The sequence below is a fragment of the Zootermopsis nevadensis genome, unplaced genomic scaffold, assembly GCF_977971745.1.
Source record: "Zootermopsis nevadensis isolate Lab colony 2312 unplaced genomic scaffold, Znev_1.0 Znev_ptg000008l, whole genome shotgun sequence".
In the NCBI taxonomy this organism is placed as follows: Eukaryota; Metazoa; Arthropoda; class Insecta; order Blattodea; family Termopsidae; genus Zootermopsis; species Zootermopsis nevadensis.
This window is the reverse complement of record NW_028259140.1, coordinates 9870669-9890123: the sequence shown is the minus strand read 5'-3', so window position 1 is coordinate 9890123 and position 19455 is coordinate 9870669. Positions and strand designations below refer to the sequence as shown.

At 42.3% G+C, this 19455-nt stretch overlaps 1 protein-coding gene across 1 annotated transcript in view; it reads left to right on the top strand.

Annotated features, from left to right (window-relative positions):
* The window catches only part of LOC110832924 (uncharacterized), a 94754-nt gene that overhangs the window by 68185 nt on the left and 7114 nt on the right, over positions 1-19455 (top strand). The window contains exon 2 of the mRNA XM_022070397.2: positions 18632-18782. Coding sequence (XP_021926089.1) covers positions 18632-18782 — 151 coding nt within the window. The remainder of the gene's footprint in view (positions 1-18631; positions 18783-19455) is intronic.

The window sequence follows — 19455 nt, the reverse complement described above, 5'->3', positions numbered from 1 at the left end:
CTGAAAGCAACGCTACCTTATAGCTACGTATTTTTTCTTTATCAAAGCTGTTTCTAAGTTGGCTTTGTGGGCGTTATTTCCATGTGACTTCAATTCTTTGTTCTCTCGTTGTAGTCGTGAGTCATGACGTATCCTTGAACAACACTTCTATGATCATGGAGGTTTTTGCCAAACTTTTCGAATGAATGACCGACGATAAATATCAAGGTCAGTAGGACTACGGGTCTCTCTTGCAATGAAACCGGATATACTGTGCCTCCCTCATCATTGTCCTTGCATCTAATTGTTTTCATTAATATTTTAATCATATTTGAATTAATTTTGGTACAGTAGTTTACATAAGTTAGGATTTAGAATAATATGTGTGAATCTTCCGAGGAGTTCTACTGCTTGTCTCGTTTACGATTACAGGCTGTTCACATGATGAAGATTTCTGTCTTCTGGGTTGTTGCGCTGTGTAGACTGGTCGATGTTCATGAATGATATATTAATTTCTGTGGGGAAAGCTGCATAGATGATTATGATACTGTGTAGGAGATGTGGACTAGTTTTGTCGTGTTTTTTGGCCAGCCCTGGATCCGAATTATTTTAAGTATTGTAGGCTGAGATCCCGGTTTCGAAGCCAGGAAAACACCCATGTAAATTTACTGGGACTGTTCTGTTAAAAATTAATTTTGAACACAGAATTCATACAGTCGAGAGGGTCGGAATTTGAGTTAGTCCAAGGGACAAACAGTTTGCTAGGTATTTCTCTAGCAGCTGCTACACGTTCGGCCGTTGTCAACGGATCTAGCTCAGATCGCATTCTCGTACCAGAACCCCCTGCTATCTTGTGTAACGTCCAAACCCATGTCAATAATGGCTTAATTCATGCAACTAATACTGTTATAGCTTTTTTCTGTTGATATGATTTATACCTCTGCAAATAGCACATTGGTAGTGGCTGAGTAAAATATGAATATTGTAACCGATGTTTCAGGAACGGTGTCCAGGTTTATTGTGCCCTAAGCGAAGTCGGTATTGCACTGTGAGTTACGCATAAATGACAAGTAGGCCTACAACAAATAAGAGACTCTGAATTGTTCGGAATGTACTCAGATAACACGCCGAAGACGTGCTTTTGATTAATGTATGAGCCGGTATAACTCAATAAGGTGACTGGCCACGGACTAATGGTGTTTAGTTCTTGGCAGGACAAGAATTTGGCTCATCACCATGTCCAGAGATTTATTTATTTATTTAAATTCGCTTTCAGTTTCTGATTTGTGTATCTTCTTGTGACGGGATGGTGAGCGAACAACGAATTGTAAATTTGTAGGTGGAAGCGGTTGTCGCCATTTGTCTCAAGAGACTGGGAAATACCACAGAAAATTTTAAGTGCTCCGAGTATTGGTAACAATTTCATCAGTGTATAGCTACGCAGTTCTTTTTTGTCCATGCTAGTTGCCTGGTTAATTTGAAGTCTGGCTTCTCGCCACATTCATTAATTCGTTGTTGGAGTAACACCTGTGCATGACTTAGGAGGCCCGCACAATCCTGATACCGGATTCAGTTCGGAACTGTTTTGTTTTTCTACCATTCCTCTCGACATGTTGTAGTGGCTTTAAATGCGATTAAAAGCGATGGCCATGTTGCGTGGTTCCTTGAACAGTGAGTCGCCTGCCAGGTGCTAGCCACCATTCCACCCGCGGAAGGATACATCGACAGCTGCGTGTCAGTGTCTACCCCGCACTAGAGCAGGTCGGTAGCCCCTTGCCCTCATGCTGTGTGTGTGAGAGCGCTTGAGAGAGAGGTTGCCATTGTCCGCGCGTTAAACTTCCCTTTGCTTCTCTGTGTTCTAGATGTTGGCACTGTTGCAGATACAATTTGCACACTGACGTCTCAAAGTATCTGTATTTAAATGTATAGCGTCTAGTGAATAATAGAATTGGAAAGGATATGGAAGGAAGCAGTCGTGTACTAATTAAAATACTTTCGCCAGCATTTGTCTGGAAATACTGAGGAAACCCACGAAATACCTCGGTCAGGATCACCGGTGTTCTTGCCGGGATTTTAACCTGATGCCCCCCCCCCCCGAATGTGAAATAGGAGTGCTAACCACTCGGCCACGATGTTCTGTTTCATTCTCGATGAGGAGTGTGCAGATAAATGTGATGGCACATGCTTAGGACACAGATTTTTTTTTCCATCTTCTTGAAACATTTTTTACAGACTGTCAAATCACAGACTGACAGAATGAGGAATGTGGGTGTAAAAACTTAGAGCCTATCTTAAAATTGCTTGCGGCAAACAAGGGTCAGTGCACATTTTATTATGCACTGTCCGTGTTTTCTTGTTTGCCCTTTACAGCTTACAAGGATAACGTATAGTCATCGACAAAAGTGGCTGAGGCCAACGATTTCGTCATCGTTGGGTGTTCTTCAAGGTAGATATTTAACCTTGTTCTGCCAACGCTTCGAGGAAGTTTGCGCATATGTTTTACGGATTATAAGAACGGTAGATAATGCAATGAAACAGGTAGGCCTTTGCTGGTGACTTGTTATACGCGGGGGTTTTGTTCCTGCAAATAGCCGTGTGTTACGAAGACGCGTAAAATAGGAATCATTATTATGTTAAACTCTGGCCAGAATTTTTTTATGGTAACCTTCGCATCTGTATAACATTCTTTAATAAGCCTGGAGAAGGGTCGAAGCAGGTTATAGGCTTTAAAATTTGGCCGCGAATAGGATATTGATTATATAATCGATGTATTTTTTATATTGTGTTAAAATTGCAGATTGGCCCCTTTTTAGATTAATGCGCAACTAAAAATAGATTGTCATTAGTTAAAATATTGTAGCGTGGGACGGTATACAACCTTGATTGTCAACCCTTGATTTCTTGAGGGGTCTACTACCTCAAATCCGATCTCATTGTAAACTTGGTTTTATTGTAAGAGACCACAAAGTCTTCCAGCAATAATGAATTTAATCAACTAAAACGTCTTTACAGCACAAAATAATCTCGTCTACAACACACTTCTCCTACAAGCGATTCACACTTCAGCTCTCTTCGCAGTATTTCTTCCACACTCTCACCTACTACACTACTCATTGTTGTATTTGTATCAAAGCAACCAACCAAACCAACCAAAGAAGCTAACTGAGGGCAGAGGCCTGCGCAAGCGCAAGCATCGTCCCTACCTAGGTGAAACCATTCCTGCGCACAAGACGCATTGCTGGAAATGGTAAACGGTCGTAATATAAGAACGGAAATTTTGCTAACGCTAACGGGGTTTGTATCAAAGCCGATTGTCAATCGGCTTTTATACAAATACAACAATGTCTATGCAACAATGTCAATAAACAGACGCAACAATGCTAAACGCAACAATGTAAATAATAATACAACAATGCATGAATCCAACAATGCCCCCTCCTCAAAGCTGCTTGGGACGAGCCGCTTTGAGGAGGGGGTAGTGTGATGTGTTGGGGTTGGCATTGTTGAACTGTTTAATGACATTGTTGTATTCATGCATTGTTACATTACGCATGCCCGCGATAAAAGAGTGAAATTCTAGCAGCAGAATAATCCTGGAAACCCACAGGCCTTCTCGCACCCATTCCTCGTCGTCCCTGAATATTCCATACAGCAAAATAATTCCTGCCAGGATTTCTAAAACGACAAACTTCAAAGACACACCCTCCTCCGCCTTCAGGACTGGGTGCAGGCCGAACAACTTCTCCCGTAAAGATAATTGCCTGTCTGGGCTTACAATGCTGCCATCGGAGAGAAAAATCCATTCCCTGTGCCCAGCTGATACCTCATGGATGGCTTTCCCCAGGGTCAAAACAGCAAAGCAAATTGCCAGAAATCTGAAGAAATTTACTTTTGTGAAAAGCGACCTCATATTTCTGAAGCTTGAATAAATTTCTGGCTTGATCCTGTTTACACAACTGTAAATGAAGACAGTCAAATATGAAATCAACAACACTCGTAGAGTCGATAATTTCGTGCTGGTAGAATCGTTGCAGAATATCACAGGGATTTATCTCATATAAGAATTATTAAGAAATATGTGAAACCGCCCTCAACTCTCTCCATCGAATGTTGTTGATTTCATATTTGACTGTCTTCATTTACAGTTGTGTAAACAGGATCATGCCAGAAATTTATTCAAGCTTCAGAAATATGATGAGGTCGCTTTTCACAAAAGTGAATTTCTTCAGATTTCTGGCAATTTGCTTTGCTGTTTTGACCCTGGGGAAAGCCATCCATGAGGTATCAGCTGGGCACAGGGAATGGATTTTTCTCTCCGATGGCAGCATTGTAAGCCCAGACAGGCAATTATCTTTACGGGAGAAGTTGTTCGGCCTGCACCCAGTCCTGAAGGCGGAGGAGGATGTGTCTTTGAAGTTTGTCGTTTTAGAAATCCTGGCAGGAATTATTTTGCTGTATGGAATATTCAGGGACGACGAGGAATGGGTGCGAGAAGGCCTGTGGGTTTCCAGGATTATTCTGCTGCTAGATTTTCACTCTTTTATCGCGGGCATGCGTAATGTAACAATGCATGAATACAACAATGTCATTAAACAGTTCAACAATGCCAACCCCAACACATCACACTACCCCCTTCTCAAAGCTGCTCGTCCCGAGCAGCACCCGAATACGGCGCCAACCTGTCCAGGTGGACTACCATCATCCGGGCCCGGGTATGCCGCTGAATCCGATAAACCACGTCGTTGATTCTGGTCACCACCCTGTAGGGGCCCTCCCAAGATGTTTGTAGCTTGGGAGACTTCCCTTTTGTCCGGGTAGGATGATACAACCACACGCGATCTCCCTCCTGGAAGCCAGCCGAGTTTGCCAGGCGATCATAGCGTGGCTTCATCCGGTCGCTGGCCATCTTCAGATGCTGGCGGGCATGGTTATGCGCGTCATATAGTCGTTCCTCGAGATCCGCCGCATAATCGGTTGTCGACTTCTCCCTAACTGGAGGAGACCCGAACATAAGGTCGCACGGCAGGCGTAGCTCCCTCCCAAACACTAGGCTGGCCGGTGTTACTCCCGTAGTCTCGTGGGTCGAGGCTCGGTACGCCAGGAGGAAGAGAGGCAGTCTGGTGTCCCAGTCCCGCTGACGTGATGAGACGACCTTCCGTAGATGTTCTTCGACCGTTTTCACATAGCGCTCTACCATGCCGTCCGACTGTGGGTGCAGAGGGGTGGTGCGAGTCTTGGCCACCCCCCAGACGCTGCAACACTTCTTGGAGCAGTCGGGATTCAAAGTTCCGGCCCTGGTCGCTGTGCAGCTCCCTCGGAACTCCGAAGCGGCAGAAGAAATTGCTTATGAGTACATCTGCCACTGTTGATGCCTCCTGATTGGGTATGGCATAGACCTCTGGCCATTTCGTAAAATACTCCATTGCGATCAGGAGATAGCGGTTTCCTGCGTCGCTCCTCGGGAAGGGTCCCGCGATGTCTATGGCGATCCTCTCAAATGGAGCGCCCACGTTGTATTGGCGCATGAGGCCGCGACTTCTGGTCCTGGGGCCCCGGCTGGCGGCACATGTGTCACATTGCCGACACCATTGCTCCACGTCGCTCCTAGAGTGTAGCCAGTAGTACCGCCGCCTGACCTTGTCCAGGGTTTTATTAATTCCCAGGTGTCCCCCAGAAGACCCTCCATGAACCTCGGCCAGAACCTCCTTTATCTTACTTCGTGGCAGGACCAATTGAGCCGTCTTCGCTTTACCATCCGCCGATTCCCAGTGTCGTTCTAGCACGCCGTCCCTAATCGCTAGGGAGTCCCATTGTGCCCAGTAGCTCTTGTAGACCGGGCTACGGTCAGCAATGTCATCCCACTGGGGTCGTTGTCCCCTTTCCATCTCTTGAAAGATCTGCCCCACATCTTGGTCCTCCAGCTGCTCTTTTCTTAATGTCACCCGGTCCCAACCATCCGCGACTGTAACGGCGACGGCTCGCACCTTTACGAACCAACCAACCAAAGAAGCTAACTGAGGGCAGAGGCCTGCGCAAGCGCAAGCATCGTCCCTACCTAGGTGAAACCATTCCTGCGCACAAGACGCTTGATCAGGCACACACAGCATGATGATAACACAATCCTGTTTTATTAAGAAAGTAAAGTTGGCGACAGTGGATCCTAAACAGGTTATGAGAGACTGGTGGAACTGATTCATCTGGTACAGGGTACTGACCTATGCCAATCACCTGTACTAATCAATCTTCGTTGTCATAGGAGGGTAATTCCTTGACCAGCTGGCCAACTGTTAGATTGTTAAGATAGACTACTCTAAGAAATTGGTTAAAATAGCAGATAAAAAGAGTAAAATAATTAGGATTTGAGGTTTTCATGGCGGAGCGGGGACGATGTTCAGGGTTTTGGTGCCGTGTAGACTCTGGTGGTTCCCGATGTTTCGGGGAACGTACTTCCTAAAACACGGGCTACACTGAGAGGCAAAATACTTTATGAAACAATAAACATATTTGTGTTAAGCGGCACTGCTGTGGTTTCATGATTTTCCTGAGGAGAGAAAGAACTGTTGTTTCTGCAGTTTACCTACGTTGGCTCTCTCTCGTGCCTTTTGTTTAGAGGCTTAAAAGGGTCGAGCTAGGGCTTACAGAATACACATAAGCCCAAAAGCCAGATATGCCATTTACATGTCATAAACATTGTTTGACCCCAAGTGTTGGGTCCCAAAATTAACCCCATTAGATCCGAATACAAAGGTGAAATAGATCAAAGGCAACGGAATGGAATGGTTTGGTGAAGGTAAAAGTACAGTTACCCCTCGGGCCTAACTAAGCCCCTAAGCCTTGCAGACATATAGATAAGTAGAGACATAACCCCATATTTTCTTAACTTCGTCACCAGAGGTGAGTGGTTAGGTTCCGGTTGCTCTACCCTCGAAGAAAGAACGCTGGCACCCATAGGAGAGTCGTTGGGTGGGCCCCAGAGCCGGTCTGGACGTTGTGACTAAGAGAAGAAATCTGGACTGCCCGGAATCGAAACCCAGAAAGTTGGAATGCCTGGAAAATTTTGGTTCGAAGTTGATAGGAATTCTGTTGTCAATAGTATACTTCCGGGTGGTGACGCCGTTGGACTCGAGGACCAAGAAGATCCTCATTGCACTATCGTTTAGAAGCGATAACCAGTTTTCGTTGTCTTTAACAATAGTTGCTAAGAAATTATTTATCATAATACATGCTGAAATGTAAATTTTACTGGAATGGGCACAAATTACTGTAGTTAATTTTGTTCCTGCAGAAACTGTATCTCACATTTTTTAGTTCGGATCGAATTACAGTATGGTTTTTTTAAGTCAGTAGCATGTGCGAAAAGTAGAAGACTAGGATAAGAATAACGGTTTATTTAAATTCTTGAAAGAAAATAAATAAGTTTGTAGTAAAATTATTCATTGTATAGACTTTTTCCATCGTCCTTTCTTAAAAAGACTAAAACCACGACGTTTCGGAGACTGACTGTCTTCAGGCGAGATGTACCTACTCAAAGCCAGAATTTAGTTCCATCCCCATGTATGCTTAGGCAGAGGGACGCTTTGCCTTATCGAAACTATTTGTGTGGTTAAAAGAATTTTGCCTTTCGCTTTTGAATTTACTGATATTTACAAGAATGGTGGGTTATGTGTTCTTACAGTAAGACTGAGGAAGGTAAGCATAAGTCTGGTGGAAGGCAGACCTTTTACTCAAATGTGTTCATGAATACCTGCGATGTGAGCTGGCCCATTGTTCTAGCAGCATAGTTCAGCCCCTGGTCCACCCGCCACCTGCACAATTCTTGACCCTCGTCAGGGATTAGTCTGACTTACAGCGAATTGAAATAGTAATGTAACCACAAGGGACGTGGTTATTAAATGCTCTCATATGCGTGCATTGTGTTAATTCTGCTGTTCTTGAACTGTCCGTTCATTGTTTATTTCTGTAATGACACATTATTGATGTGGTGTCTCTGATAACAATGCTCCGGAATATGCAAAGGTATCACGTTAAAATGACTCTATCGGCCCTAGGTTCATAGCTACAATTAGCCTATCAAACAAAACACATTGGACACTGCACTGAACCAAATTCGTCTTTTTTTCATGCCCATCCTAATTTGATTTTCCATTAATGGCCTCTGTCTCCCAAGCGACTGCTTTAAAAAAAAGGTTTCTCCCACACAACTAACGCCACCTGGAATACTGTTAGATATCGCCAACCTGAAGGGTTTATTGTTGATGACAGCGCCGTGTGGTCTGGTAGAAGTTTACCGGCATTTGAGAGGCAATCGCCCTCATGATGGAGGCAGTAATTACCTCTGAAATATCTACCAGACTACACGGTACAACAACCCAGAAAACAGACATCTTAGAGTGAATTGGAGGGGGGGGGGACAAGTAAGTTCTTCTGTAATCCAAGGCGAATCACAACGATTCTCAGGTTAATTATTCTTTTGGGTTTTGATACCGTGTTCACTCGTGTGTAGATGTCAGCGTTTCGAGAAGAGATACCGTCTCCATGTTAAGAGTTGTAGTGGTGATGCTAGGAAGTGGACGGGTTTGTATAGGGTAAATCGCTCCAGTTCCCAACGTCGCCATTTCATCCCTTAAGATCGTAGACTTTTTTCCGTACAAACGTTGGTATCTACGTGAGTACACGGCGTCAAACCCCAAAGGAACGTCTTTATTCTCGCAGCCATGGACGTCTCAAATCTTACTTATCTCAGTAAGTCTTTTATGTCTTCGGAAGACGGCTGGAGCTGTTTCGAAGTAAGAGCTGATAGCAGAGCCTCAGATGATAAATTAATTACTTCAGATTCTGAGGTTTGAAGGTTTCTCACGATGGCATGATGCACGAATGTTGGTTGGTCCAGAACTGACTTCCGAATCTTTGTGGTTTATTTAACGTCCCTAAAGAAATTTGCTTCAAATTGCCCTACTATTTAAAAGTTATCGTTACTGCTGCTGATCGAATCAAATTTTCATTTAGTCAGAAGACAAACATCGCATTGTTAATAATAATTCGGACACAGCTTGCCGAAACCGAATCGCTTCTGTCACGAACTTATTTTAATTACTTATAGTTCATTTAACCTGAATTGGAAAGGATGTGGAAGGAAGCGGTAGTGGCCTTTTAAGGTGCTCTCCCGGCATTTGGAGGGACTGAGGATAACCACCTAAACCTGTGCGTATATTTGAACCTGGGACCTCCCGAATGCGAACTGAACTGAGCCCAATTCGCCTTTTCGTATCCGGTTGTACGTATGGCAGTAGCGTACTAGCCTTGTATGCAAATGGTCCTGTGTTCAGTCCACTCCAACTGTCGCCTCATACCTTAGAATCAAATAAAATTGTAATACAAATATGAACGACGGGTGTAGAAATGCTATGGCATGTGTCTCGGATAGTAGACAGTATTAATGTTGCTATATAATTTCTTTTAATAATTTTTTTATTTGTTTTTTGATTATTTGTTTAAAATTAAATAATACAGTGATGGCGATATTACAAAAATGTATGCAGGCCGCTTGTAGTTCGCGGCTTGATATAATCGTTGAATTAATTAAGAACGTGTCATCTGCTGTGTTTTTCCTGCCTCGACTGGCTACCAGCAGGCCTATTATACTTCCATGTGCGTCCTCAGTGACTGCTGAATGTCGTGGAGTCAGCTTCCCGTATTATTAGTCTCGGTATATTGTCATGTATTACTGAACAGTAAATAAAAATAATTTACAATAAATCAGCAAGGTCCACGAGGTATTTCATCAGTTTCCCAGGAGGCGAGTGGGTCTAATACGAACCATCTGTTTGCATTATCGGAATTCCTCCAGCGCCTGCTGTTGCCCCATTGAATTTGCAATTAAGTTTATTAATGCACATACCTGGAGCCAAATTGTGGTTCTTAGAGAGACGGGGAAAGATTTTGCAATTGTTTGCTCAGAGCGGAAAGATTTCAGCCCAAGAGAAATTAAGTAGACCAAATTGGGAAGGGGGCATTTTTGTTGCGAATTAGTGGCATATTCTTTCGCAAGGGCGCAGTAGTTGTGATAGACTTACTTAAATTAAAGGAAAATTAATTTTGACGGAAAGATGTAATAAGGTCACTTGGAGCGGCATACCTAGACGGAAGTCGGCGGATGGATATGAGAATGTAGTGGGCTTTAATTAGGGTACTTATGTTTCACTGATGTTGTCCCATCAAATTTCATTACTGAATATCATCACATGAAATAAAATCCTTGTATCTAAGACCATAGAGTTGTGTCTTTGTGAATCTAATAGTGGCTCAGCCTGTCAAAAATGGTTTTTCATGAAACAAAGTTAATTGGCCCGTCTTTGGTCACTGTTCTGAGCCACATGAATCCTTTCTTCACCCTGTGACCCTCTTTTGTTCAAGATCTGTTTTAATATTATCCTCCCGCCTGTGCCTTCCAGTTTATAGTTTCTCTTTATTGAAGGAAAACTTAAATATCGTAATGAAAATCACAAGATTTGTTAGACTCTAGTAATCAGGTTAGGTTAGGTTAGGTCTAAAGGCAGAAAAAAAATTCTGAAACGTTAATTTTGCGTCTTCTGGGTTGTGAGACCGTGTCGACTTGTAAACAGATTGAGTCCCGATTATCGGACCTAAAAGGGGCCGAGGGAAGGTCGGATAATACGGACTCTACTATATCGGCGTTTCGGTCAAATGTACTGTCTTCACGGGGATGCAAGCCAAAATTATAATAAATTCTTCCTAAAGGTTATCAAAATTCTGGGAAGATTGGGGTGAAGTGATGACTTTTGCTTGTATGGGTGTGAAGCGTACATAGCCTGTCACGTTAAGGAAAGAATACGAATTGATTGCGTTTGAGAACAGGATGCTGAGGAAGATTTTTACCTAACTGGGAGTAACAGATGATGAAGAAAGTTGCGTAATGAGGTATTTCATAATTAGCAGCTACCATTCACAAAATATTGTTAGAAATATTAAGTTAAGGGTGAACTGGATATGTAGCACACATGGGGAGATTACATATCCTATTACAGTGGTTCTTAAGGACAGGGTGGTAGGATGTGAATTAGATCAATATAGCTCAGAATGGAGACGGGGGTCTTGTGATCTCGACAATGGACCTCCGACTTAACTACAGAATCTTCCTCTCTAGATCTTCCGACCGCCGAGTAAAAATTTTATTTTGAGATTTGGGGGTTTACACGGCATTGGGGATGTCTGTCGTGGTATTCTGTGTTATGTCTTGTGGGCGGTTTCCGACGTTTCGGGGGTACAAATGAATATATAGAAGCCACAGTCCACTAATACGACTCTGTAACTGAAATGGTTCTTGGTGATGAAACAGACTAGTTATTTGTTCGTATCGTTACGCCTTTGTTGGTGATTGAGTTCTCTTTAGGGATTAACGCCTCCAAGTTACGGCCCATCGAACTGTAATTGCACCGTCTGCTGTGAGTTTCCAACAAACTTTTTTTCCAGATGCCATCCTGGCGCTGCGTTCATAACGTGTCGTCAGGTCTGGACTTGCGTAGTCAGGCTGCGACCGTGAGTAAGCTTGGAGGACAGATGACCCGGTATTTGCCTCCCGCGATGTCAGCAAGCATCCTCCTGATCTCGTCTACACATGATAGCGGAAGGATCGTTATTAAGAGATCGCAGGTCATATTTTAAATACTAACACGTGGTTTTTGTTGGATTGCGAGATTTTTGGGTTTATTTTGTGGTACGCAGAGTGGCTTAAGACAAAATTTCGACAGATGACAGGATGGTTAATGAGCTGTAAAGGATATGGAAGGAAGCGGGCCGTAGTGTTATACGTTTGCTCAGAGATTGCTTGCCTTTCCGCCAACCTCTGAAACAGTCGTCGCTGTCTGGCCGGAGATCATCCGACAGGCGTTGTCAGTTTCTGAAGACTCTGACCAACATATCGATCTACCTTGTGGGCATTTGCAGTTTGACATCTTGAAACAGACTTATTTTAATTGTTTTGAATGGTACCAAATGCCAAAATATGGGAAAGAAAGGGCTGGAAGGAGAAAATAGCTATTAGATTCACTAGGTTTGTGTATAGGGCACATATTAAGGCGCCAGCTTACCTTCTGTTTTGCTGACGAATGGACATAATCACTTGCACGATGCGCATACTCCCGGGTAATTCCAGAATTGATCATTGTTCACAAGATTGGCTTGGGCGGAGTCAGCTCTGGCAAGTTGCAACAGGAGACCGACAGAGCTCGTATTCAGGCCGGCAAGGCATGATGAAACTGTGGCAGTGACCTCTCCCAAGGCCCTTGGTCTCTGTTGGGTTCCGCCAAGGTTAAAGTCGGCCAGACCCAGTCTACAGAGTTGATGGCCGACAAAAGCTTAACACCCACTCACTGCTGGAGGGAACGTGTTCGGTTCCACCATCCATCCACTTGCTTTCAGCCCTTCAACTAAATTGTTAGTATGTTCGTACTAGACTGTGTCAGGAGTACAGGTGGGTTATATCATGATTCTGCCGTGCAGATTGGTGAGGAGACTTCATAATAAACTTCCTTTTTGTTACGTTTTCTTGTAAGCCAACCTAGCGTCTAATAAAATTGTTTATGTTTTTCTGTGTTATTTTCATGATCACCGTAACAAAATCGTTTGGTAAAGTTCATTGATGTTATGAAGTTCCGGGCTCAAAGTGTGTGTAGGATACAAGGATGGGGTATATTCTCTGGAAGGTGGGGTTGAGCAGAAGATTAACATGAACTACATATCGTTTTTCTTCCGTCAAATCTTTGCTCGTGAGTGATGACAACATTACAACGGATCCTGCAGAAATAGGTTGTAAACGTGTTGTTTGGATTCATGTCGCTCGTGATATGACCCAGTGTCTGTCTTTTGTGGACACGGTGACAAATCTTCGGGCTTAATAAAAGCATTTTATTCTTGACCAGTTTTTTTTTGTAAATCGCTCTGTGCAGAGCGTATGGGCTTACCATGTTATTAATTCACGTACTGTGCTCGAGAGTAAGTCCAACTGACGCAGGCAACCTGGGAAGTCACGTGCTGCACTACTAGCAAACCGAAAACATCGACCTTATTCTAATTTGATGTAAACTTTACTGGTAAGACTTTAAAACACTAGAAGTTATAAATGAAGGGCCCCCCGGTGTTGGTGGCTGGGAGGGGGACCTCTGCCTGTGTGGATGCAGATACTTGAAGAAATATAGTTTGTCCTTATCTGGGATCGAATCCAGGTCCATCGCACGATGATAAGCCGTCAAAATAACTTCTACTCTTGTACCGTTGTTTTCGAAACACGTGGTAGAAATGTTACTGTCTGTCCTGCAAACATATTACGCTGTCGTTCCGATTATGAATCAATTGCTGGAACGTTTTTTGCCTGTTACACGTAATAAATATTCAGATAAGTTTTCTACACTGATGAAAAACTGTTTCTTAGTAAATGTGACTTGACTAAAATTATTACTGCGAGTTAGAAAACAAATTAAAGAATGTTTTTTCTCATGAGTCGTCTGTGAATTTCATGGATACCGCTCTTTTGCAACAAGTATGTACCCAGGCAAAGTCCTTTGTACAGAAATAACTTAAGCATCATGACAGTTATATGAAATTACACCGGATGAAGGACAAATTGAGGAAGCAGGAAGAGACAGCGTTTCCCCTTAACACGACTTTGTTTACATCGCCACTCGACTTATCTGGAATACCGTATAGACTCGGTTATCAGTCAGAAAGCCTGGAACGGTCACAGATTACAAAACTCGCAGTTTTTCTACACTGTGTATTTTCTTTTTATTATTTCAGATTGACTTCTCAGATATTAGGTCTGTAAGGATGTAATTGTTAGCCTATGATGGTGTCAATGCTTGCTTTGTAGATGCGGCAAAACACTCTACATCTGGTGTTTGGTTCGTTTGTTTGGGTATCTAGCAGTTTTGTCATCCGTGTAAGGACAGATTCATTTCTGAAGAGGCGAGAAGGGAAGAAGGTTCTTGGGAGAGGTTGTTAACTGCGTTCCTCCATTTCGCAGGGCCAGAGGAAAGGACCCCAGCTAGATACGGATTGCTTAAAGCTTTGTTATAGTTCAGTGGCTGCTGTGAGTCGTGATTCATGTGCCGTTATATCCATTTCGAAGAGTAATTGGTTATCTGGCTGTTGATGCAGCGCACCGATAAAGATTGTTGGCCGGGCCGCTACGATTCTGTACTTGACCGTGCCGAATCCGGTGCAAGTTGGGAACTAGGGACCGCATCTCCCGAGACGTCAGGGGAGCGCTGTAGTTGCTTGACTTCACTTACCCCCGGGTAAAGGATCCCGGTAGGTGTTGGACACGCAGAGCCGGGCTGCGCGTTGTGGCGAATATGTATTCCAGCCAAATGGGAATCGATCCGCGGTCGTCTGGCTCGTAAACTCTGTAGTGACTGAACTACCCTATTTCCTTGGGGAATTGTTTACATGGCTTTTTAATTATGTAAGATATTGAGAGCTACCTAGTTTTGTAATCAACTTGCTGGTACTCTGTTGTGTTGCTTGTTTTAAGTGCAGTATTTAAGTAATTCAGAAATATAATTTCGTAAGTGTGTTGTGTATTTTACTTTGTAGGGAGGTCTCTGGTTTAAATATTGGCTATTCTGACAGGTCTTTGCCATTACTTCAGTTTCTCCTGATCGTGACTGATATTCAGTTATCAGTTGTCGTTCGAAGTTCTGTGATCCGAGCCTCCTGTAACTAATTTCCTAAGGCTACTATTCAAAAAGGCTTTGATCCATAAATAAGGCTGACTACACACCCCCATCCAGTGCCGAGGTTAAGAATGAGTAGGATCTATACTACTTCTCTCCCCTCCCTCAAACGCCTACATGGCGTACAGTGGAACAGCTTTTCCTTTTTAGAGTATATTTATCATTTTTTGTTTGTAAACTTTGACTTTCCATTGCCTCCTTGCCACACTTCGTCCACCGCGGAAGAATCCGCGTTAGAAGATGGTTTACAGTAAACAACGTGACTTGGTGAAACCGTGCCGCTGAGATAACCGGTACGAACAGGACGTTCCTTATTGGCTCCCGTTGTCCGCATTAGGTGCTGTTATGTTTCTGTTGCCAGCGGTACCTACTGATCGTCAGACACTGAGTATAACTTTCTCCCATCTTCTTCACGGTTGCTTGGTCCTTTTACTGCGGGCCGATGTGGGTTTCTACGTGCAGCTTCAGGACAATCACTTCAGAGTCGGTCTGAATATCGATCCTAACACAGTGACCGAGATAACATCTTCATTTGTCAATACTCAGTTTCGAACACGTGTTTTTTTTTAAGCTGAGTATTGGTTATTGCTTTACTTAACCGATCCCTTTGTAATCTGATGGTGCAGCAGTTTTGCAGAGTTTCCTGTTTTCCAGTAGCTGACTTGCATCTTTTACGAACTAAATAAAAGTCCGTCATACAATCGATAGCGTATTTTTTCATGAAAACTTGTTACTAAATGAATCGATAGCGTCTAGAAATCGATGAAATGTGGTATTTTCCCATCTGAAAATTTCATTTCATGAGGTCTTTTAAGTCGGACATGAATAACGAGCACTTTATATGAAGACTTTCATGGGAACACGGCGAAATTGTTTGGTTATGCGTACCTTCCCTGCGTTAATGAATGTTCAGTAGGTAAGGACTTTGAAGGAGATTGTCATAATATGTTTCAAGGTCAGATTTATGGTATGTAAACTTGACCATTGCAAATATCAACAGGAAATTTTCTCTGTTTACAATACGAAACCTGTAAATGCAAAATGCAGAGACACTGCCTTTTGAAAGAGGTTTAGTTACCCTTGGGCTTTAAAAGGTTAAGAATGCGTGAAACTTTACATCCATTCCCCCATGCTTATTTAATGTGTGGCGTTTAATGAAAAAGCACGATTCGCCTCGATGATTTAGCGCTTGAATAAGAACGTCGTAACTCTTGTTTGGTTTTCTGTTTGAATGCAGTTTTGTCCATATATGTGAACCACAAACAAATACACGCTGTCCCAAATTGAATGTTACTTCCAGGTGTGGTCCAGTTTTATCAATCGCTGATCATACGATACTAATCTCGCCCTTATCAGGAGCTTGTTACGATAGCTTTGGGACTCAAGGTTATTTGCAATTAATTGATTTGAAACACCGAATTTAATTTAAACTGCTGGTCGAAATACGAACGTGTGCGTGAAGTTGTAAAGGCGGGCTTGGTTATCAGTTCCGCTTGTGATGTTCTTAGTCTGTCGCACAGCAAAATTACATTTGTTGACACCATTTAATGGTTCCAGTTCGCTGCATTGTTTCTGTGTACCTTGACATTACGACTGCAGTGATCTGTTTTTGCTTAATTACGTAGATACATACGTATCTACGTTTGTAAGTACAAACATTTATTCGTTCATTTTGTGTATACATACCTTTCTTGTTCTTTTCCTGCTTCGGTACAGTGGATTTCAGACTCGCAGTCCATTGATGGCAGTTCGCCGTAAGACAGCGGCAATACGTGTGGCAGTCTTGAAGTGCTGGAAAACATACTCTCCAGGCTCCGAACGCTACAGTCTGCACAGACTTTATTTTATGCTCTTGGAAAACAGCCCCTTTATATTCAACTAGGAATGGCTTCTTTCGCATCTTCATCCCTTGGCCCTTTTTCCCCTATCGTACCTTTATCCCCCTCTCTTCTGTCCAGTGCCTGTTATTTCAACGTTTCTTTCACTGATACTTCTAAAAGCTGCCTAATGGTTGAAGTATTTACAAAGTAGAACGTTTTGCAGTATGACGTCATTATTGAGAACTTCTACATCTATTATCCGTGTTACGTCAGTGTTTTACTCTCGGCATATAGCCATTAGAATCTCAGAATTCTCAAATTAAAATGTTTCGGCTAAACGTAATTTGTTTTGCCTTACACCAGGTGACTCGGCATGTGGTGGAGGCCTGAATGTGAGTGTACATGACAAATTATATACGAATTATGTATTTACATAAACCAAATGTTTCGATCTCTTCTGTGACCATCATCAGGTAGGCATATAATCGTGATAAATATTTAAATATTGAATTGTATGGTATTATTTGAATTCAGTGGTTAAATATTTTTATTCTAAATGCTGTAATCTTAAAATAATCAAAATGTACAGAGTATGTAAAAGTCGATGTGTAGATAAGACCATAGTGGTCGAGTGCCCAGTCTTTATAATTGGTATTTCGTATACGATGCTTATGTAAACGGTGAATATGCTAAGGCCAGTTGTTTTCACGTGTAATATTGAGAAGTCATATATTTTTATTGAGAATAATGGATTCAAGGGAAATGTAAGCACTAACAGCTTGATATTGGGTGATTAGCGATGGTATTTATAGCTTTAAACGCAATTTAGATAGCTGTATTTTAAGATGATTAACTATTTTCTTGGTTTGTTGGCTTATTTATGTAAAGGAGGCCAAGTTTTAATGTCAGTCATGTTTTTATTATTTTTCCTTAAGAATATTGTATCTGTTTTTGGTACTGGAACGTAGTAATTGTTGTGTATTGTTGACTATATAACTGGACTTAATAGGATCCTTCAAGTGCAGTACTGAAACATTTTAAGGTGTGATTCGATTATTTTAACATTTAGTTTTTAGCATCTTAACATTTAATGTCATACACTTCGATCTTTAACTGTTTATCATGATTTTATGTTACCTGTTGATGGTCATAGAGGAACCGAAACATGTTTTGCCTACATATAATACATAATTATTATATAATATGATTTACTGTGTAGACGGAAATATTATCTTTTATTTTCCATATCAGACAACAGTAAGCCTTTCGTAAGGACGTTGTAAGGATTCACGCTACGATTATGCTAATGAAAGAGTCCCGCTTCAGCCTGTAGTTTGGATAAAAAGCTGTAATTTAGTAAAAAGTCCTGTGCCCTTACCAAGGATAGAAGCCAGGCCATGAGGTTACCATTAAGTGGTGTGTGTGGCGCATGCGTGGTATATAGCGCAAGGAAGTGAAATCAAACAACAAAACATCATTGACCTATACTCAGGAGGCGTCATTAAATCCCCGTTCTTAAAATTAAGGACCGTGACATTACGCGGTGGCGCTGGTGATTGTTTTAACGGAAATGTTTTTCAATTATCTTGCCATATCTCTGTAGTATGTTGAATTAGTACGAATGGTCGCTTTACGAAGTTTCTCATTAAGAAATATCCCTAATACGAACTCTTTTTTTTCATAAAGCACACGTCAGTCTGATGTGATCTCGATCATCCGAAATCTTCCGAACAAAACCGAACACATGCTGACGGAAACGTAATGGACGCAACGTTACGCAGCGAAACCTGGAGAAATTCATGAGTCATGGTCTGTTTTGTTTTGAATATTCTCGTAGATTTTGCTGTTTTTATCAGTTATTAGCACAGATAATAATCTTATATTATTCGTTTTAATCAATAATTGTTTGTATTTTTCGTTCTTTTGGTCGTTTGGGAGGGCAACCGCCAATTTTAATAACATTTGTGGGACGAACGACTCGCTTTATGAACTCTCTCCAGGAACGTCAAATAACGAGCACTACCAGCAATGTGGACATGTGCATATTGTGAGGTGTATTGAATGATTGCTTTGTTGTTGCAGGCGAGCGGCCATTCCCGTGCGGTTGGACGGGATGCGGGAAACGGTTCGCACGATCGGATGAACTTGCACGCCACACTAGAACTCACACAGGAGAGAAGAACTTCACGTGTCCTGTCTGCGGCAAGAAGTTCATGCGAAGCGATCATCTTAGGTCAGTGCAGAACCATGGTCCCTTCACTCTGTTCTTCCTTGAGAATTTGCAATAATTTTTTTGTTTTGTTTTGAAACAATTTGCCCACATTTCGAGTCAGTTCAACAAATTTACCTTTTTTTACAGTCATCTCATCTACGCCAGAAATCGAAAAAAACATGAAGTGAATATTTGAATGTAAAGTAAGAGCGATACCCATTCGAGCTCACCTTTCGGTAATGGGGAACAAAAACAAAACATTTTTCGTTCTTTGCAAAGTGAATTTTGAGGCATTAAATCCGCTGTGTTGTATAGTTCCCACTTTGGCCACCAGACCGCAGCACCTCAGTACCTGCATCACGACTTTCATCATCCGTCATTTGTTATCAACGCTCATAGGATATTGAAAAGTGCGATTTTTAGGTCGTGCAAAATAGCACAGGCTCCACATCAAATTTCATGCAAATGCGTCCACTAATTCTTGAGGTGAATCGACCATACGGACGGATACGACCAGCCCATAATGCGTGCTCGCTATGCACTTCGTGCATAGAATGCATAATAATGTGTGTGGCTGTTGTGATAGATTTCGAGCCAACACCCTCTTTGGCTTAGCCAGCTAATAATTATTCACTGACATGGTAATGTGGTTTTAATCTCAGTATGTCAAACACTCCAATGTAAATATCCTGCA